Source organism: Procambarus clarkii, chromosome 31 (assembly GCF_040958095.1).
Source record: "Procambarus clarkii isolate CNS0578487 chromosome 31, FALCON_Pclarkii_2.0, whole genome shotgun sequence".
NCBI lineage: Eukaryota > Metazoa > Arthropoda > Malacostraca > Decapoda > Cambaridae > Procambarus > Procambarus clarkii.
The window spans coordinates 12,570,763-12,592,463 of NC_091180.1; the positions used below are offsets into that span (position 1 = coordinate 12,570,763).

Here is a 21,701-nt window from a genome sequence, read left to right on the forward strand (position 1 = left end):
TCTCTTCCTCCGGCGGCTCTCTTGCGCCTGCGGTCCTGCCTTCGCCCGTTTCTGAGGGGTTCCCAGGTCACAAGGCGGTTGCTCGAGAGTTTGTGTGGGAGCCTGAACTTTGCCATGATGGTCTACCTGCCGGGTCGGGTGTGGTTTCGTCACCTGTTCTGGTTCCTTCGGGGCTGGCCCTTCCACCTCTCTCATGATCATTGGGTTCGGCGTCCGGGGGCTTTGTGTCGGTTGCTGCATCGCCGGCTTCCTCTTCGGGTTTTTCGGGGTTCGATGCCTTAGCATCTTCCCGAGCCCTCGTTCGATGTGTACACGGACACGTCGTCTCTTGGGTGGGGTTTTGTGACCAGTGCTCTCCAGGCCAGCGAAGGGCGGTGGGGTCCGTCCTTCTGTCGAGCTCACAGCACTGTACGGGAGTTTGCATCAGTGTGAATGTCGCTCTAGAGGATTCGAGTCGCTCGCGGATTGACGATCAGGCCCCATTCGGACTGCTCCCCGGTGGTTCATTGCCTGAACCGTGGGGGTTCGATGCGGTCCTTGGCTCCCTGGGGCTGGTCGCTTTGGGTGACTCGTCTGCTGAGTTCTCGGGGTTTGGCTCTCCTAGCAGTTCGCATCCTGGGGGTGTCCAACGTCCTGACGGATGGCCTGTCCCAGTTCCTTCCCCTTTCCTCGGAATGGACGGTTGATGCCGACTCCTTCAGTTGGCTGTGCCGGATGTTCGGGACTCCGGACGTGGAACTCTTTGCGTCGGCGTGATCGAGGCGTCTCCCGGTATACGTGGCGCCCTTTCCTGACTGCGAGGCTGTCGGGGTCGACGCCTTCAGGCAGAACTGGGCACAGTGGGGTTACCTGTACCTCTTTTCCCCGGTTCCGCTGTTGCTCCAGATCCTGACTCGCTTGGAGACTTACCGAGGTCGAGTTGTCCTTCTGGCTCCTTGGTGGCCGGCCCAGCCTTGGTTTCAGGCACTGCTTGCTCGGTGTCCAAACCCGAGGGTCTTCCTGCGGCTCCACCTCTTTCAGCAGATCGGTCCAGCCCAGTACGAGGCTGGTTCGGTCTTCTCCTCGAGTTTTCACATCTGGTGTTTTTGACTCGAGTTCATCATTCCTTGTATGGTGCACAGGTGGTTTCGTTGTTGGTCTCCCACCTGCGTGCTTCGTCTCGGCGGCAGTATGAGGTTTCCTGGTGGTCCTTCCTGTTTTTCCTATCACTGTGTTGGTGTTCTTCGGTCTGTGATAGGGTTGTTCTGTCCTTTCTCTCTCTTGGTTGTTTCAGGACCGTCATCTTATGCCGAATACTGTCGCTTCGTATTGTGCGGCGTTGGCGGAGTCGCTTCAGCTTGCTTTCGGTGTTGATGTTACTTCTGCCCCGTTTCGCAAGTTGTCTCATGCATTGTTTCATCTCCGTCCTGTTCATGCGCCGCCTGAGCTGTCTTGGTCCTTGGACCGCGTACTTTCGTTTCTCTCTTTGCCTTGGTTTGTTGTGGGCTCCTTCCATTCGAGATTGTTTTTCTAAGGCTCTTTTCCTGTTGGCATTGGCCTTGGGGGGTCGGATTGGGGAGCTTCATGCTCTCCTCCGGCGCCGAGGTTTCTGCTCATTCAGTTCTGGTGGTCGTTTCGTTCGCTTGCAGCTGTCTCCCTCTTTTCTGGCGAAGAATGAGACGGCTGCTTTCCGGAGGGGGCCCGTGGGTTGTTGATGCTTGGTTGGTCAGGCCGGGGGTGCATCATGTGTTGTGTCCAGTTGCGGCTCTCTGCTGTTATTTGCATGCCACGGCTTCTGTTGCCGGGGATGTGCTCTGGGTTGATCCGGTTTCCCTTCTTCCCTGTTTCCGGGCTCGGGTCTCTCAGGTTGTCTGCAGAGTTATTAAGTGTAGCCAGCCTGCGGTTTTTCCCCGGGCCCACGACGTTCGTAAATTTGCTGCTTTGGCTGCCGTCTTTGGCAACATGTTTTGGGTAGACATTCGGGCCCGGGGTTTTTGGAGATCGAACAGGGTCCTGGCCACTCGCTACCTGTTGAATGTTCCTGTGCCTGGTCGGGCCTGCGTTGCTTTGAGTCGACGGTTGCAGCCAGTTGTCTCGACTTCGCGTTGAGGAGTGAGGACGGACCACCGCCCGGGTAAGTCCGTTTTTTTCCTTATCTTTGGGTAGTTAGCTCCGGGGAGTTGACGGGGCTTCCCCCCAGAAAACTAGCGTTGAATGTAATGAAACACCATTTTCTGGGTGAGTTTCCGGTCGGCGGTGTTTTCGCGTTTTGACATCCAGCCTAAGAACTAATGGTTGGGTCGCCGACGGTGGGGTCTGGGGCTCCCCCACTTCCCCCTCCCGGGGAGGGGGGGATTGCACAGACAGCGGCGTGGTGACATGATGACTTCATGCTTGTTTGCTAATTTTCGTTTGGGGAGTTCTGTCCACCTGTTCGGTCTTCGGTCGCAATAGTTTAACAGAATAGGTGTTTGTTTTGGGGAGCCTACTTTTCTGCGTGCCTATCCCGGTCGATGGCTGACATAGAATACTCCCTATCATCAGGGGGGTCTCTATAGGCCATTGCTCCTCGTGCCTCTCTAAGAGGGGGCCAGGTTCTGGCTCGTGGTCCCCGGTAGGCAAGAACTCCATGCTTTGACTGATGCCAGAAAGTTATACATATTCAGCCTGGATAGCTCCGGGGAGCCTCCGGGACTCACCCTGAAAATGGCGTTTCATTACATTCAACGCTGGTTTTTTGACAAGTTGTATATGAAAAGGGTTTCATCTGGTCTAATTCTCAGCATCGTAGCATAAATAGGAAGGGAGGAAAAAATATTGAATTATGTGTCAAAAATTTTCCAAAATGGTCAAAAACGATTATCAAACAAAAATGTCAACTGAAATCATGTCTATGACTCTCAGCTATCACAAGAGCATATATTAAAAACAAATTATAATTAGTTTTATTAAAAAAAAATTTAGTAAAAAAAAAAAGGCTTTTTTATTATTTTTTATTTTGATCTCTCTCTTTTGTTTATAGGGCGATTTGCATGAAACTTATACACCTGAATGAACGTAAGCCTATCTGTAAGGGTGCCAATTGTGGAGGAAATTGGTTGATGTCAACCTCAAGTCACAGATGGCAACACCATAGACTTTATTTTTTACTTATTTATTTTCAAGTAACATAAACGTTCAAATATCTCTTTAATTTTTTATTCAATTTACATGAAACTTACACCTAATATGTAAAGTTTGTCTCTAAAATCTGTTTGAAGCATTTTTTCCTGAGTTCATTTATTGATTTTATAAATAGCAATAAACATGATATATTTGCATAATTTTTTGGGAGAACTTTGACTAGTTGTATTAGGAAAACTAAAGACGTTTTGGAAAATCCCCTCCTACAGATCCTTTATTATATGCTAATGTGTCAAAAAAGTGTCATAGAATGATTATATCTGAAAGGTGTGGTTGTAAATTTACACTTGAAAATGTGTGAAATTCATTGAAAAAATAAAAGAATTAAAAATCTTCCTTACTATTTAGGCTGCAGTACAGTACTGAAACTTGGAACAATTGCAGCCCTTTTTATATACAACTAGTCAAAAAATAATGGTTGACATTGAACAACTTAATTTTCCAGAGATAACGCCCCCTTAAGAATCTATATAATGATTTATATGAAGACAATTGGGTACTATTAAATAACTTAAGATATTGTGTGTTCAGATAGCTTACCTCAGTGGCTCTTCGACGCTGACGACCCATCCTCGCCCCATTGACCAAAATTCTCTGAAAAATGCTGACGTGCTCATCATGACGGCTCTCAACCACACTCCGATGTTCAATCCTGATTCTATGCTGGGAGAGTTTTGTGTAGCAGTTGGTGAGTTACCTTACACTAGCATTTATTGCAAAATTCTGTATTATACAGTTTAGTTTCAACAGAACAGAACCCCATGATGGGCCAGGTGTGGTCACAGCACGAGCACACGACTGTCTTCTATGCTTCTTGTCACTAAGCCTTGAAATGGGTCACAAGTCCTGTGTGGCATCTGGAAGCAAGAAGACTCAAGGTTTTGGCTAATAGAGGAGAAACCCAAACCACCTCAGAGGTGGTCTCTCTGGTGGGCAGGAAAATGCAAGCTGGCTACCAAGGAAGGGAACCCTAGCTCACAGTTGGAGTGAAATACACAGCCAGGACACACAATGTGAGAGGGCCAGAGACCAAAAGACACAAAAATAGAATCAGTATAGGAAGAGGCCAAACCCCCAAACATACCAGCGATACAAAGATGCGAGAAACAACTATACGGCAGTAAGGAGAGAGTCAGAAAGGAATTTTGAAAAAGGGATAGCGGATAAATGTAAAACAGAACCGGGCCTATTCTACAAATTCATAAACAAATTGCAGGTAAACGATAATATCCAGAGGTTGAAAATGGGAAACAGATTCACGGAAAATGAAAAGGAAATGTGTGAAACATTAAATGAAAAGTTCCAAAGTGTGTTTGTACAAAATGAAATCTTCCGAGAACCAGACACAATAAGAATTCCAGAGAACAACGTAAGAGCGGATAGAGGTGTCTAGAGATGAAGTGGAAAATATGCTAAAGGAGCTCAGTAAGAACAAAGCAGCTGGCCCTGATGGCGTTTCACCATGGGTTCTGAGAGAATGTGCATCTGAGCTCAGCATTCCACTTCACCTGATCTTTCAGGCATCCCTGTGTACAGGAATCGTAGCAGACGTGTGGAAACAGGCTAACATAGTTCCAATCTACAAAAGTGGCAGCAGGGAAGACCCCCTCAATTATAGACCTGCATCATTGACAAGTGTAATAGTGAAAGTATTGGAAAAACTAATCAAAATTAAATGGGTAGAACACCTGGAGAGAAATGATATAATATCAGACAGACAGTATGGTTTTCGATCTGGAAGATCCTGTGTATCGAATTTACTCAGTTTCTATGATCAAGCCACAGAGATATTACAGGAAAGAGATGGTTGGGTTGACTGCATCTATCTGGACCTAAAAAAGGCTTTCGACAGAGTTCCACATAAGAGGTTGTTCTGGAAACTGGAAAATATTGGAAGGGTGACAGGTAAGCTTCTAACATGGATGAAAAATTTTCTGACTGATAGAAGAAATCAGAGGCAATGTATCAGAATGGAGAAATGTCACAAGTGGAGTACCACAGGGTTCAGTTCTTGCACCAGTGATGTTTATTGTCTACATAAATGATCTACCAGTTGATATACAGAATTATATGAACATGTTTGCTGATGATGCTAAGATAATAGGACGGATAAGAAATTTAGATGATTGTCATGCCCTTCAAGAAGACCTGGACAAAATAAGTATATGGAGCACCACTTGGCAAATGGAATTTAATGTTAATAAATGTCATGTTATGGAATGTGGAATAGGAGAACATAGACCCCACACAACCTATATATTATGTGAGAAATCTTTAAAGAATTCTGATAAAGAAAGAGATCTAGGGGTGGTTCTAGATAGAAAACTATCACCTGAGGACCACATAAAGAATATTGTGCAAGGAGCCTATGCTATGCTTTCTAACTTCAAAATTGTATTTAAATACATGGATGGTGATATACTAAAGAAATTGTTCATGACTTTTGTTTGGCCAAAGCTAGAATATGCAGCTGTTGTCTGGTGCCCATATCTTAAGAAGCACATCAACAAACTGGAAAAGGTTCAAAGACATGCTACTAAGTGACTCCCAGAACTGAAGGGCAAGAGCTACGAGGAGAGGTTAGAAGCATTAAATATGCCAAAACTAGAAGACAGAATAAAAAGAGATATGATCACTACGTACAAAATAGTAACAGGAATTGATAAAATTGACAGGGAAGATTTCCTGAGACCTGGAACTTCAAGAACAAGAGGTCATAGATTTAAACTAGCTAAACACAGATGCCGAAGAAATATAAGAAAATTCACCTTCGCAAATAGTGGTAGATGGTTGGAACAAGTTAAGTGAGAAGGTAGTGGAGGCCAAGACCGTCGGTAGTTTCAAAGCGTTATATGACAAAGAGTGCTGGGAAGACGGGACACCACGAGCGTAGCTCTCATCCTGTAACTACAATTAGGTAATTACAGGGAATAGCTCAACTGACAGCTGAAGCTTACAAGGTCTGCTTGAAGCACGTGCCTGTGAAGAGGGGCAGAAAGAGGACCACTCTAGAAAGAGAATGCAGACGACTGTACAGGAGATTAAAAAAATAACGGAAATGCTTCGGCAGACACAACTATCACAAGCAAGGAAAATAAGCCTAAGCAGGGAGATCGAAGAAATAGAACAAACGTTGAAGTGATCACTATGAGCCTGAGGAAATGGAATTGGAACAGAGAGCTATACAAGAGATACGGAAAAATCCTAAATATTTTTTCACATATGCAAAATTGAAATAAAAAACCTCGACCAGTATTGGATCGTTAATTACAAATGAAGGTACGTACACAGAAGACAACAAAGAGATTAGTGAAATTCTAAGAAGCCAGTATGAGGCTATGTTTAGCACACCAATAAACAATATGAAAGTTGATGACCCAGACAGCTTCTTTATGAATGACATTCAAGCTGCAGATAATATAACGGATATTACCACAAACTCGGAAGACTTTGAAAGAGAAATTGACAATATGCCTATGCACTCAGCTCCTGGGCCTGACTCATGGAATTCAATATTCATAAAGAAATGTAAAGTACCAGTAGCGAGAGCACTCAGCGTAATATGGAGAAAGAGCTTGGATACAGGGGAGATACCAGCAGCACTTAAATCTACAGATATAGCTCCATTGCACAAGGAGGGGGGGGAGTAAAACCTTGGCAAAAAATTATAGGCCAATTGCACTAATATCACACATAATAAAAGTGTTTGAAAGAGTGATTAGGAATCAAATTTCTAGTTTTATGGAAAACAATGAATTGCACAATCCAGGACAACATGGATTTAGAGCGGGAAGATCCTGTCTGTCACAGTTACTCAACCACTATGACAAAATCACAGAAGCCCTAGAAGAAAAGCAAAATGCAGATGTTGTATACACAGACTTTGCAAAGGCATTCGACAAATGTGACCATGGGGTGATAGCTCACAAAATGAGGTCATTGGGAATAACTGGAAAAGTAGGATGCTGGATACTCAATTTCCTGTCGAACAGAACACAGAGTAACAGTCAATCAGATGAAATCAAGTCCAAGCGATGTTAAAAGCTCTGTACCTCAAGGTACAGTCCTTGCACCGCTACTGTTCCTTATTCTCATATCTGATATAGACGAAAATACACATCACAGCTTCGTGTTGTCCTTTGCAGATGACATAAAAATCAGCATGAAAATTACCTCTGCTGAAGACATTGAAAAACTACAAGCAGATGTCAACAAAGTTTTCGATTGGGCAGCAGAAAATAACATGATGTTTAACAGTGATAAATTTCAGGTAGTCAGGTACGGCAAAAATGAGGATCTGAAACATAATACAGGGTACAAAACACAATCGAATTTTCCCATAGTAGAAAAACAGCATGTCAAGAATTTGGGAATAATGATGTCTGACGATCTAACGTTTAAGGAGCATAACCAAGCAAATATCGCGTCAGCCAGAAAATTGATCGGATGGATTACGAGAGCTTTCAAATCCAGGGATCCCATCACAATGGTTGTACTCTTCAAGTCACTTGTGTTGTCCCGTTTCGAGTACTGCTCAGTACTCACTTCCCCCTTCAGAGCAGGAAAGATTGCTGAAATAGAGGGAATACAGAGAACATATACGGCCCGCATAGACGAGATAAAACACCTAAATTATTGGGATCGTCTCAGAGCTCTCCAAATGTACTCTCTAGAAAGGAGACGAGAGAGATACCAAATAATATACACATGGAAAATACTGGAGGGCCAGGTCCCAAATCTACACAGTAAAATAACAACGTACTGGAGTGAACGATATGGAAGAAAATGCAAGATTGAACCAGTGAAGAGCAGAGGTGCCATAGGCACAATCAGAGAGCACTGTATGAACATCAGAGGTCCGCGGTTGTTCAACGTCCTCCCAGCGACTATAAGAAATATTGCCGGAACAACCGTGGACATCTTCAAGAGAAAACTGGACTGTTTTCTAAGAGAAGTTCCGGATCAGCCGGGCTGCGGTGGGTATGTGGCCCTGCGGGCCGCTCCAAGCAACAGCCTAGTGGACCAAACTCAAAAGTCGAGCCTGGCCTCGGGCCGGGCTTGGGATGTAGAAGAACTCCCAGAACCCCATCAAGCAGGTACCCAATCTACTGATGACCTTGTTCGGGTGCATGCAGCTCGCACGTTGCATTCTTGGTTTAGGTTGCTGCAACGCGCTAGGCTGGTTGCTCACCCTGTTGCCCCAAGGCGGCCCTGCTTTGCTTATAGGGACCTGGACTTGGGGGTGATGGTCGCTTCGGCCTTGGTTCCATCCGTGCCCCCTTGTCCTTTTCCTGCTGTGGTTCGATCTGGTCCATCCCCCCCCTTCCCTGCTTCCGGCCCTGAAACGTCTGAGGGTTTCGGAGTCGGGGCAGGGTTTAGATGGTTCTGAGACTCGGACAGCCTCGGGAGAGGCCTCTTCTGGTGTGGCAACGGAGGCATTCGAGTTGGTACTCCCTGCCGAAGTCTCTGGGTCTGACCAGTGGGCCCCCTTCCATCCGGCTTTTACGGCTGCGCCGACCTTTTCTTTTGAGGCCCGGGCTTTAGGAGATGACTCGGCCCTGGGTCCTGATGTGAAGGATCCTGACCAGGGGAGGGGTTGACTTGGGGGCCTTGGACCCCACTGGACCCCACTTGGGGTTTTCTGCCCTCTGAGCAGGGCTTACTGTTACAAGGAGTGGGGTTTTCTTTCCCCCCTCTGCATACACATTGAATTTGGTGTCTGCCCCTCCCCGGGTTCGATTCTGTGTCCCTTGGGTGCTTCAGTCCCGTCTTTCAGGAGGTTTTCGGCTTCACGCATCCAAACTACTGCGGTGCGAGAGGCCTTTGCGGCTTACCTCCTGTACGACCCGAATTATGCCTTTATTATGGATCCCTCTTCATTCAAGTTTGGGTATTCTTTTCCTTACTGGATCCGTTATGAGGTTCCAGAGTCGTCCTGGCTGGCAGATTGTCCTGTTTTTGCTTTGGAGGTGTGGCATACCTTCTGTCGTTCCCACACGCTAGAGTGGCGTGAGGCGTTGACGAGTGTCCGGGTTTTCCTGGGGGGTGAGTTTGAGCACCTCAATGAGTGCTTGTTTACCCCTGCCCTTCCTCGGAATGTTGTCGTTGTGCAGCTCCATGTGCAGGTTCCTTCCCTTTCGGCTGTGCAGGTTGCTGAGGATTTACGCACTCGTGGCCTCTTTGCTTCGGCATTGTGCTTCTTTTCCCTCTTGGAGCTGTCTTCGGACTGGCTCGGGGAGGATGTGGAGGCACTTGGGGCCGTTCCTGGGTACAATGCCTTGGGCTCGGCGGCTCGCACGTCGTCTGCCTTGTTGAAGCTGCTTGCGCCGATCCTGCGGGATGAGGTGTCGCTGTTTAATGCCTCCCGACTTGCGTGTCGACACGAGGTGCTGGCTTCCTCCCTGAAATCTGCCTGACTCTTAGGATGTCTTCGCCATTATGCCCCTTGCTGTTCTCGGATTCTGCTGTCGCACAGTATTTGCAAATGGCTTTGGCTAGCTGTCATCCCATGTCTGATTTGTTGGTTCTCTGGGCTTCCCAGAGGGGTCGTGCCAGGGGTTGGGGTTCTGCTCGTCAGGGTAGGCCACTGGTGCCAGTTTCGGAGCCGTCTTCATCTGGTCAGCGTGGTGTTCGACCTGTGCGAGACTCGTGTTCTTGTAAGGGACGCCAGCCCTTTCGTGGTTCATCCCATCGACGGGGCAATGGGGGGGGGGGGGGGCGGCTTGTTCTGTTCGCTCACGCTTGGTCTCACGATTTGTGGGCTTATCGGGTCGTTTCCAACGGTCTGAGGTGGCTTTGGTGGCTCCTCCTCCTTCGGGTGGCTCGGGGCTGACAGGGCAGGCTTCTTCCCCTGCACTCTGTCAAGTCGTCTTGGAGTGGGTACACTTGGACGTGGCTGAAATGACGGCGTCCCTCAGGTGGGTCTTCCGCCTGTTTCCAGTCCCGAAACAGGACTGTGCGGACCTGTGGTTCATTCTGAACTTGTCCCGTCTGAACCCCTGGGTTCATTGCCCCTCTTTTTGGATGACTTCGCTGTCCCAGGTCTGGCTTCTGTTGGAGCAGGGTGCTTGGATGGTGTCCCTGGACCTCCAGGACACGTATTGGCATGCCCTGATTCATTCGGGGTTCAGGGACTGGCTCGGTTTTGTTGTGGGGCATCAGAGTTACCGCTTTTGTTGTTTTCCGTTCGGGTTGAACCTGGCACCTCGCGTTTTCACACACCTTAAATGAGTCGTGGTGGCCCGTCTGCATCTTATAGGTGCTTGGGTGCTGGCCTACCTAGACGACTGGTTGGTATGAGCTCCCAGCCAGTCCGCAGGTCTGCTAACCAGGAATTTGGTTCTTTCCCAGCTCGCCAGGTTCGGGTTCTTGGTGAACTGGAGGAAGTCCCATCTGGTCCCCTCCCAGGTTCGGACTTGACTGGGTCTTGCTTGGGACTCTCAGACCGCTTCCTTGTCTCTCCCTATAGATTCTCTGCTTTGCCTGCGGTCCCACCTTTGCCCTTTTCTGGAGGGCTCCTAAGTCTCCCGGCAGTTGCTCGAGGGTCTGTGCGGGAGCCTGAACTTTGCGATGTCGGTCTGCCCGCTGGGTCAGGTTTGGTTGCGTCGCCTGTTCTGGTTCCTTCGGGGATGTCCCTTCCGCCTCTCTTGCTGGGTTCACCCCCAGGGGCTTTGTGCCGGTTGTTGCATCACCGGCTTCCTCTTTGGGTTTTTCAGGGTTCAGTGCCTTGGCGCCTACCCGAGCCCTCGCTCGATGTGTTCATATATACGTCATCTCTCGGCTGGGGCTTTGTGACCAGTGCTCACCAGGCTGGCCAGGGGAGGTGGGGTCCATCCTTCCATCGGGCACACAGCACAGTGCGGGAGTTCTCAGCGGTGTGGTTTTCTCTTCTTAGGACTTAGGTCGCCAGCGGTTCGACGATCCGGCTCCATTCGGACTGCTCCCCGGTGGTTCATTGTCTGAACCATGGAGGTTCAATGCATTCATTAGCTCTTTGGCGCTGGTCTTTTCGGGTGACTCGTCTGCTGAATTCTCGGGGTTTGGCTCTCCTGGCAGTTCACGTTCGGGAGGTGTTCAACGTCTTGGCGGACGGCCTGTCTCGTTTCGTTCCCCTGTCCACAGAATAGACGGTCGATGCCCACTCCTTCCATTGGCTCTGCCAGACATTCGGGCGCCTGGAGGTGGACATCTTCTCGTCGGCGTGGTCGCGGTGCCTTCCAGTATATGTGGTGCCCTTTCCCGACTGCGAAGCCGCCAGGGTTGATGCCTTTCGGCAGGACTGGTCGAGGTGGAGATTCCTGTACCTCTTTCCTCTGGTTCAACTGTTGCTCCAGATCCTGACTCGCTTGGAGACTTATCAGGGGGAAAGTAGTCCTCTTGGCCCCATGGTGGCCGACCCAGACTTGGTTTCAGGCGCTGCTTGCAGTGTCCGAACCTGGAGGTTTTCCCGCGACTCCGCCTCTTCCAGCAGATCTGACTGTTACATCACTTGGGTGGTTCGATCTTCTCCTCGAGTCTTTGCGTATGGTATTTTTTACTCAGGTTTATCATCTCTATGATGATCAGGTGGCTTCTTTGTTGGTGTCCCACCTGCGAGCTTCGTCTAGGCGGCAGTATGAAGTCTCTTGGCGGTCCTTCCGTTTCTTTCTTTCACTCCATAGGTATACTTCACTGTCGGTTAAGGTTGTTTTGTCCTTTCTTGGTTTCCAGGATCATCGCCTTATGCAGAATACTGTCGCCTCCTATCGTGCAGTGCTGGCGGAGCTGCTGCAGCTTGCTTTTGGTATTGATGTTACTTCTGCACCATTTTGCAAGCTGTCTCGTGTGTTGTTTCACCTCAGGCCTGCTTATGCGCCGCTTGAGCTGTCCTGGTCGCTTGACAAAGTGCTTTCTTATCTCTCTTCTCCTTGCTTTGTAGTGGCCCCTTCAGTTCAGGATTGTTTCTCTATGGCTCTTTTTCCTGTCGGCCTTGGCCTCTAGGGGTCGGGTCGGGGAGCTTCATGCTCTCCTCCGGTGGAGGGGTTTCTGCTCCTTTGGTTCTGTGCATCATGTGTTGTCAGGTTGCGGCTCTTCACCGTTATTTGTGTGCCACGGGCTCTATGGCTGGGGATGCGCTTTGGGTTGATCTGGTTTCCCTTCTTCCCTGTTCCAGGGTACAGGTCTTCCAGGTTGTCCGCAGGTATATTCATTCTAGCCAGCCTGCAGTCTATCCCCGTGCCCATGACATTCGTAAGTTTGCTGCCCTTGCTGCTGTTTTTGGTAATATGTCTTAGGTTGACATTTGGGCACAGGGTTTTTGGAGGTTGAACAGGGTCTTGGCTGCGTGTTACTTGGTGAACATTTCCGGGCCTCGTCGGGCCTATGTTGCTTTGGGTCGGCGGTTGCAACCAGATGTCTCGACTTCTAGTTGAGGTGTGAGCAGCAACCGCCTACCGTATAAGTCCCTATGGTTTTTGTCTTTTGGTAGGTAGCTCCAGGGAGCCAACGGGGCTTTCCCCAGAAAACCAGTGTTGAAGTAATAAAACGCCATTTTCTGGATGAGTCCCAGCAACCCTCCCTCCCTCCGGTTGGGGTTTTTTTCGCGTGTTTTGATGTCCAGCCTCAGAACTGAGGTGTGGATTGCTGGCGCGGGGGTCATGCTCGTTTGCTCGTTTTCGTTTGGGGAGTTCTGTCCACTAGTTTGTTTTAGTACTTTTAACAAGAATAGGGTTTGTTTTGAGGCACTTACCCTCTGGGTCCCTGTCCCAGTCGATGGCAGATATTGAATGCTCCGAAATCCCATGTGCATTTCAATAGGCCTTGGCTCCTCGCGCCTCTCTGAGGGGGGGCCAGCTTCTGGTCATGGTCCTCAGTAGGCCTAGAACTCAACCCACTCTTGACTGATGCCAAAGTTTAGGGATATACAGTACATATCAGCCTGGATAGCTCTGGGGAGCCTACGGGACTCGCCCAGAAAATGGCATTTCATTATATTCAACACTGGTTTTTTACTCACTTGTGGGTTGATCTCTGTTCTCCAAGCTTCACTTACCTTGGAAAGAAAGCCAGACTGGTCCTGGCTTCTGGAAAAAAAAGGTGGGTCTCATAGCCCTGGTGCATCACCCTAAAGCTTGACTGAACCAGTGCTTAGCTTAGGTGTCTTACTGAGGACCCCACCAGAAAAGGCAGTTTCATTACATTCAAGCCATCACTATTAACAAAAAATATCATATTTATATTAGTTTTCAACTACTGTACCGGGTACAGTAGTTGTATTCTTATTACAAACTGTGCAATACCAACTGTTTTGTGAATTGTTCTCATGGTGTACTGGCCAAGTATTATTGACTGACCATTTTTCAAGTTCAGTATGTAATCTTTCCCTCTGTAAGCGATGCGTTGCCTCATTAATCCCATTTTTCTCTGGATATTTTATTATCTGAAGCCAGAAAAGATCTCTACACAGCTGAATTGGTAAGGCTAATCCTGGTAGGGAATGTGAAAACATCATACCATACAGGAAAGGGCTAAAATGCTTGAGAAAAGTGAACACGGTTAGTGTCTACCAATATTCTGCTTGCAATGGATTATCAGAACAAAGCTGACTTTTAGAAAACAGAAGGAAAATATAACACAATTTATTATTCTTTTACCTAACAATACCAGTATTTAAAATTCATTGGTTATATATTATTTGGGTGTTTGAATGTGTCTCTGCTATATGAATTCCAATTAATAGAGATACAGTACAGCAAAAACTTTGATAAAACATAAACCCGTGAAAGTTCAAAGTTTATCCCATGACAATTAGTTCATTCTATCAAGGTTGTGCTGTTCAGTATTATAAATAAAGTTGAAAAATGACAAAATGCAAATTCCGAGTTTCATTGCTTTTCTTCCGCTTAGTGTCCACATTTGCGGCTGATAATTTGTTGCTGTTTGGCATCCTTGTATTTGTTATGTTTGTTAGATAAGATCAATTTATATATAAATTGTTTCATTGTCAAATGTTTTATAAATATATTTTACTGAATGTTTACTGTAAATAATTTTGGTATTACAGTGCTGTAGAAGCTCACTAATCTAGGATCCACCCATCCAGAAAATGCCCTAATCCGGTAAAAATTGTGGCCGGTAAAGTTATCACCCTATCCGGCCAAAATGTCCATTGAAGCCGGACTAGTGGATATTTGGCCAGATCAGCGTACTGTATACTGATAGAGAATTTGAAGCCTAAAAATCTCTCCAAAACCAAGGGTCGACTTGCCTCAGAATATAACATGTGAACCTTTACCACTAAGAGAGAAACAAGTGAAATGCCCGGCCTAACACTAATTGTGCACCATCACCAGGAGAGGAGGGAGTCAGGCATCCAGCAGACAAGCTAGGGGGGCTTCAGGCAAGCAGGGAGGCTGGAGTGTGGGTGGATGTAAGGGGTGGGTGGGGTTCAGGAGTGGGTGTCAGGGGTGGGTGGGGGGTCAGGAGTGGGTGTCAGGGGTGGGTGTCAGACCCACCTGACCTGCCTGCCCACTCACCCACCTGTCTGCCCACCCACTTGCCCTGCCCACCTACCAACCAAGCAGCTAACCACCCACCCATTTCCATACACTAATTATAGTGTGTGGGGGAAAAAAAGGTTTAACAATTCAAATTATTTTGTTTGTGGCATAAAAATATTGGAAATGGTCTCTTTTGGACTTCCCAGTGAAAACGTATGTTAATCTGGAAAACTTGCTAATCCGGCTGGGGGTCCTACCCATATAGTCCGGATTAGTGAGCTAATACAGTAGTTGTTTTGTAGAACCTTTTAAGATTAACAAAATTCCACTGTTTTCACTGGAAGACAAAGAGATGCAAATATGAAAACAATATAGTCTTGTTCATGTCCTCTTACATCTTATTTCCTTTCAGCTCAAACTGTTCGAAATGGTGGCAATGCTCTTGTCCCGTGCTATCCAAGTGGAGTCGTGTACGACCTTTTTGAATGCCTGTCAAATCACCTCGATAACATTGGACTGTCGCTGATACCAATGTATTTTGTCTCGCCAAAGGCTGAAAATTCATTAGCGTATTCAAATATTTTCTCTGAATGGTGAGTTGTCATAGTAAAGTCTGATTTAATAATACTACATAACATCAATTACCTCAGCTCTAGCATACATTTCTTAAGCGCTATGTACTCAAATTTATTTTTGATACATATTCAAAAATAGTTTTCATGTCACTGCTTTCTGAAATATTGTTGTAAGTACATGAGCATTTTACTCGTATAAAAAATCATCCTTACTATAAGCATAGGATCATCTATCTATGAAATACGAATTAACTAACTGGAAGACAATACTGTAGTTAAATTTTTTTGTCTATTTTATGTTTTGCCCGAAATGCATTACATAATAGTGGCTTCATTAGTATATAGAACTCCTGTCCCTACAATTGTACATTACTCGTATGTTCTTTGTATGCACACATTCTTGTGAATAAAGAGGATTTATTATTATTATTATTATTATTATTATTATTATTATTATTATTATTATTATTATCATTATTATCATTATTAGTCACATACACAAGGAAATCACATTAACAAGATGTACAATGGGAAAATCAGTAGGAGCCGTGAGGAGGATTCAAACCTATGCTCTGGGTACACTGTTGGGTCTGGTGTAGTGGTCTAAGGCATTGCTTGGGAGTGCCCAGAGCATAGCTTCCAATCCTCCTCATGGCTCCTACTGATTTTCTCAACATTATTATTATTATTATTGTTATTGTTATTATTATCATTATTATTATTATTATTATTATTATTATTATTATTATTATTATTATTGAGAAAATCCACTGGGGCTGTGAGGTGACACAAACCTGCAACCAAGGCATTTCCAGCTGCAAACTCTACCACTGTACAATCAATGACTTAGTAAAAACCTTACAACAGGATTTCTAATGAAATTACAGGATGTCTGGAGGCCTCTTCTGAAGCCAGTCCAATTTTTACATAAGACCCCCAAGCACTTGGGTGGAGGGTTAAGTAATTCAACACCGTACGCTGCAATTTCAGATACACACCGAAAATCACACTAACGTTATACAGTGTGTCTTCACTTGAACAAACTATATGGGGCGAAGCCAATTCGTTCCAGTGCAGAATTCGTTCCATCCGTCCAGCCCCAACAACCGTCTTCAATTTTTTTTTTTTTTTTTTTTTTTTTTTTCTCTCTCTTCTTCTTCTGTGGGCAGCCCCTACGGCTCCCTGGAGCTTATCGAGCTAATGTATGTTATATTAGACTGGGACATTAGCTAAGGAGTTCAGACCTACCAGGGGCCAGTGCCAGAACCTGGCCCCTTCATAGAGGTTTCAGGGAGCAACGGCCCTGGAAAACCCCCTTGTGGTTGGGGTTTTCCATATCTGCCATCGACCGGGGTTATGCACTCAGAAAGGTAGGCATAACAAAACAAACACCACATGGTAAAAAACTAAAACAGAAAACTGAACAGAGAGGTAGAAATGCCCTACAATCCCAAACAAACAAGGAAACATCACACTTTACTGCTGCGCCAATTGTCCGCGCAGCCCTCCTCGCCCCAAGAGGGGGAGGGGGCCCCCCGGACCTAACCGTGCCGGCTGCCTAGCATCAGTTCGTAAGCTAATGTCAACCGCGACAGATGCTTCTCTGGCCTCAGTTTCCTAGTCGGTGTTTGCCTTTCGTGGCGTTCACTGCCGTGTGTTGTGTTGTGTGGTAGCCAGGTGTTCCTCATCAGTACTGGGGCTGCATGCACTTAGGGGCTTCCTTCCCTAAGCGCCCTGTGAGTATGCCCCTATGTGACAGGGTTATCTTCCTTGGGGCATTCGGGAACCATTCCCGTAGAGGTTCTTGCTGCCCAGCATTTGCCTCACCCCTTGGGGCCAGCTGGGGCTTGGGGCCCTTGTTTGGCCTTGGGTAGGGATTGGTATTGTGCTGATTAGAGCGTCAAGGTGTTGCGCGACCTGCCACCTAAGCGGCGACCAGTTCCTGTTGCCTCTGGGGACAGTGTATCTTTGCGGGGTTTTTCTTTTTTTATTTTTATTTGCCTTGTGGGGGCCTACCTAGTGTGGCTATAGTTCCACTGGTAGTGTTTGGTGGCTCTCTGCTAGGCCCCCGTGATTGTACACGTTACAGGGTTTTCAGTGTTGTCCTCTACCCCTTGTTAGTTTTGGGTTTTAACCGGTTAGCAACTCCTTGCCCGGGCTTCCCGTAGTTGTTACCATACCGGCCCTGGAAAACCCTGTTGGGGCTCGGTGGACCATTGAATGTGTCTTCCGGGTTCTAACCCATCTTGTGCGGGTTCGTTGGTTGCTGTGCCCTTGTCTCCGGGAGATAGTCGCCACTTTTACCTCCATGCTGCCTGTTAGGTCTCACTTACACCTTGACCCGGAGTCTTGCGAGTTGTTCTCTGCTTGTTCTCTAGTACTCTCCTGATGTTATTACTGTTCAGAGTACATGCAGTATCCACGTTGCAAGCTTGGTTTAGGTTGCTGCAACTCGCTAGGTTGGTTTCCCACTCAGATGCCCCGGGGCCGCCCCGTTTTGGTTAGGTGCTGTACGCCCTTTTCCTTCCCTGTTCCCGGCTCCTGACCATCTGCGGGTTTCAGGGTCGGGGTGGGGTTTAGTTGGGGTCGAGACTCGGGCGGTTTCGGGGGCTGCCCCGTTCGGGTTGGGGATGGAGGTTTTCGAGCCTGTTTCTCCTGCCAAGGCTTCTGGGTCTTACCAGTGGCCCTTTCTTGCTGCCTTTCCCCTGGACACTTCCTTTTCTTCAAGGGCAGAGGGTGTGGAGGACGGCTGTGCCCCTGGGCCTCTGTTGCAGGTTTCCGGGGCTGTGGGGGATGCCTGCTAGTAGTTCTGGGGCTGTTTGCCCCTGCCTGGGTTATCTGCTTGCTTCCCACAATTGCTGGCATGTTTTAGTATCTATTGCGTCGGTCACGGCCCCCCTGTTTCTGGTGGCCATTTACTTCTGCCATTTCCCGGCGTGGCCACCAGGGCGGCGCTGCGGTTTGTTTACATGCGCCTGGGTGTGCAAGCTAGCATCTTGGGTGAGTTTTTCACCTCTTTCAGGGGTTTTATTCTCCAGTTGCCGTTTCTTTGCTTTTCTGGTGTTTTCTGTCCGTCTTCTGTTCCTCTGTGAACACTTGGGTGTTAGTTTTTACACCAGTTTTTCCATTTTCTGTCTGTTTTGGGTCTGGGCCTTAAGGTTTGGGCTCATTGTCCCTGTCTATGCTTGCTCCCACACCTTGTCCCTCGGTTTTCGGTCTGTTTTGGCCATTTCCCTGGGGGTTCTGTCTTGGGGTTGTGCTTGGCCTTTCTGTGGTGTATTTCCACCAGCAAATGTGGTAGTTTGCCCCCCCCCCCCCCCCCCCGGATCGATTCTGGGTTCCTTTAGGTTCTTTGGTTTCGTTCCGGAGGTTTCTTCCGCTTGGGCCCCCTTTGTGGGTTCAGGGACTTTGTTTCCTCATGTGTGACTCAGTTCTGCCTTCTGGGGTTCTGGGGTCTTCCTGGCTTGCAGGCTGATCTCTTTGGGTCTTGGCACGTGTTGTGGTCGTGCCGGGGCCTTGGGTTTTGTTGTTGAGGTGGGCCTTTTGATGCAGTTTTGTGCTTTCTTTGTGCCTTCTTCGCCTGGCCGGCGTGGTGCTCTCTGCCCACTGGTCAGCGGCTTGTATTTTTCTTTTCTTTATATTATTTTCTTTTCTTTTCATGTGTATTCACCTAGTTGTGTTTGCGGGGGTTGAGCTTTGCTCTTTCGGCCCGCCTCTCAACTGTCAATCAACTGTTTACTAACTACTTTTTTTTTCCCCACACCACACACATACACACACACACCAGGAAGCAGCCCGTGACAGCTGACTAACTCCCAGGTACCTATTTATTGCTAGGTAACAGGGGCATTCAGGGTGAAAGAAACTTTGCCTATTTGTTTCTGCCTCGTGCGGGAATCGAACCCGCGCCACAGAATTACGAGTCCTGCGCACTATCCACCAGGCTACGAGGCCCCCGTAGTGTTTTCACCAGGCTACGAGGCCCTCGTAGTGTTTTCACCTAGTTGTGTTTGCGGGGGTTGAGCTTTGCTCTTTCGGCCCGCCTCTCAACTGTCAATCAACTGTTTACTAACTACACTATTTTTTTTTTTTTTTTTTCACACCACACACACACCCCAGGAAGCAGCCCGTGACAGCTGACTAACTCCCAGGTACCTATTTACTGCTAGGTAACAGGGGCATTCAGGGTGAAAGAAACTTTGCCCATTTGTTTCTGCCTTGTGCGGGAATCGAACCCGCGCCACAGAATTACGATTCCTGCGCGCTATCCACCAGGCTACGAGGCCCCATAAGTGTGTGTGTGTGTAATTACCTAAGTGTAGTTACAGGATGAGAGTTACGCTCGTGGTGTCACACGTGTTGTCATACACACATATGTGTATGTGTGTACACATATATACATGTACATGTGTACACTTGTGTGTACACATGTGTGTATGCGCATGTACATACCTATGTGTGTGTATTCATATATAGATATACACTTTCTTTCGGAATGGGCTCCGTTCCCTTCGCTGTTGACGGGGCGCTGGGCAAACGGCTTGCCCTGTTGGCTCTCGCTTGGTTCCCCAGTTAATGGGCGTTTTTTGGTGTCTTCCGGCCTCTGGTAGTGCCGGACGGCTTCTCCTCCTTTGGGGGTTCATGGCTGGCAGGGTGGGCTTCTTTCCCTGTGCTTCATCATGTCATCTTGGTGGGTGCATTTGAACGTGGTCGATCCGCCCCATCCTTCCGGGGTTCCCTTCTGCTCTATGCAGACACAGGTCTTGCGGATCTGCGGTTCCTCTCGACTTGTTTAGTCTGCGTCCTGGTTTCTGTGCCATCTTCGGAGGGCTGTTGTCTCTGGTCCAGCTTCTGTTTGGGTCGGGTGCCTGGATGGTGGCCCTGGACCTCCGGGTCACTTCCTGGTGCGTTCCTCTTCAGGGTTCCGAGACTGGCACAGTTGATGGTGAGGCTTCAGACTTGCCGCTTTTGTTGCCTTCCCTAGTTTGTAATTGGCACTTGGTGTATTTACGCATCTTTACCAGATCTTGGTGCCCTGTCAGCGTTTGCTCAGCATTTGGTGTTTGGCCTACCTCGACGACTGGCTAATGTGGGCTCCCAGTTGGTTCGCTTGTCTGCTCGCCAGGGATGTGGTTCTTTCCAGATCGCCGGGTTCAGTTTCCTGGTAATCTGGAGGTCGTTCCATCTGTTTCCATTCCGGGTTCGGACCTGGCTGGGTCTTGTTTAGGGCTCTTGGGGCGCTTCTTGTCTTAACCTCTAGAAGCGTTGCTGCGGTTGTGGTCCCGCCTTCAACTGTTTATGAGGGGGGTTGCTCAAGCGGTTGTGCGAGAGTCTGAACTTCGACGTGCTGGTCTGCCCGCAGGGTCGGGTTTGGCTTCCATGTCTGTTTGGTTCTTCGGGGACTCCTCTTCCGCCTCTCTTGCAATCGTTGGGTTCATCCTACGGGGATCTTGTGTTGATGCTGCGTTACCAGCTTCGTCTTTGGGGTTTTCGGGGTTTCGTGCCTTAGCACCTCCCCGAGCCTTCGCTCGATGTGTTCATGGACGGGTCATCTCTGGGATGGGGCTTTGTGACCAGTACTCACCAGGTCGGCCGGGGATGGTGGGGTCTGTCCGTCTGTTGGGCTCACAGCACGGTTCGGGAGTTCATGGCTGTCTGGTTTGTGCTTCGGAGGGTTCAGGTCACTCGGTGCTTTACCATCCAGCTCCATTTGGACTGTTCTCCGGTGGTCCATTGCCGGAACCGCAGGGTTTCTCTTAAGTCCTTGACCTTTAGGGTTGGTCCCTTTGAGTGGCTCGTTTGCTGGACTCTTGGGGTTTGGCTAGCCGTGTGCTTCATGTCCGGGGTGTGTCCTGCGTCCTGGCGAACAGCCTGTCTTGGTTCATTTCTCTGTTCGCGGATTTGCCGGTCACCGCCGACTCGTTTCATTGGCTCTGCCGGATGTATGGACTCCTGGCCATGGATATCTTTGCATCGGCGTGGTTTTGGCGTCTCCCATTCTATGTGGCGCCCTTACCCGCTTGCGAGGCGTTCACAGTGGATGTCTATCGGCAGGACTGGTCGAGGTGGGGGGACCTGTTCCTCTTCTCCTGGTCCAGTTGTTGCTTTGGGTTCTGGCTTGGTTGGGTTCCATTCCCAAGGAGAGTAGTCATTGTGGTTCCTTGGTGGCTGGCCTAGCTTTATTTTCAAACACTGCTTGATAGGTGTCCGAACCCGGGGCGTTTTCCCGCGGCTCTGCCTCTTTCAGCAGGTCGGACCGGTCCTATCCGTGACTAGTTCGGCTTTCTCCTCGGCTCCTCGCGTCTGGTATTTGATGCGGGTGTATCACCATCTCTATGGTGAACAGGTGGCTTCGTTGATGGTGTCCCACCTGCGAGTTTTATCTCGGCGACAGTATGACGTTCCTGGTGTTTCTATTTGCCATTTTTTTGTTCTTTGTAGGTTGTCTTCTCTTTCGCATCAGGTTGTTTTGTCCTTTCTTGGGTTT

The 21,701-nt window shown here is 48.1% G+C and overlaps 1 protein-coding gene across 2 annotated transcripts in view; it reads left to right on the plus strand.

Annotated features, from left to right (window-relative positions):
* IntS9 (integrator complex subunit 9) overlaps nt 1-21,701 on the plus strand; it is a 103,798-nt gene that overhangs the window by 46,237 nt on the left and 35,860 nt on the right. For both annotated transcript variants that reach the window (XM_045743066.2, XM_069334351.1), the window contains exons 6-7: nt 3,694-3,850; nt 15,052-15,232. In XM_045743066.2, coding sequence (XP_045599022.1) covers nt 3,694-3,850; nt 15,052-15,232 — 338 coding nt within the window. The remainder of the gene's footprint in view (nt 1-3,693; nt 3,851-15,051; nt 15,233-21,701) is intronic.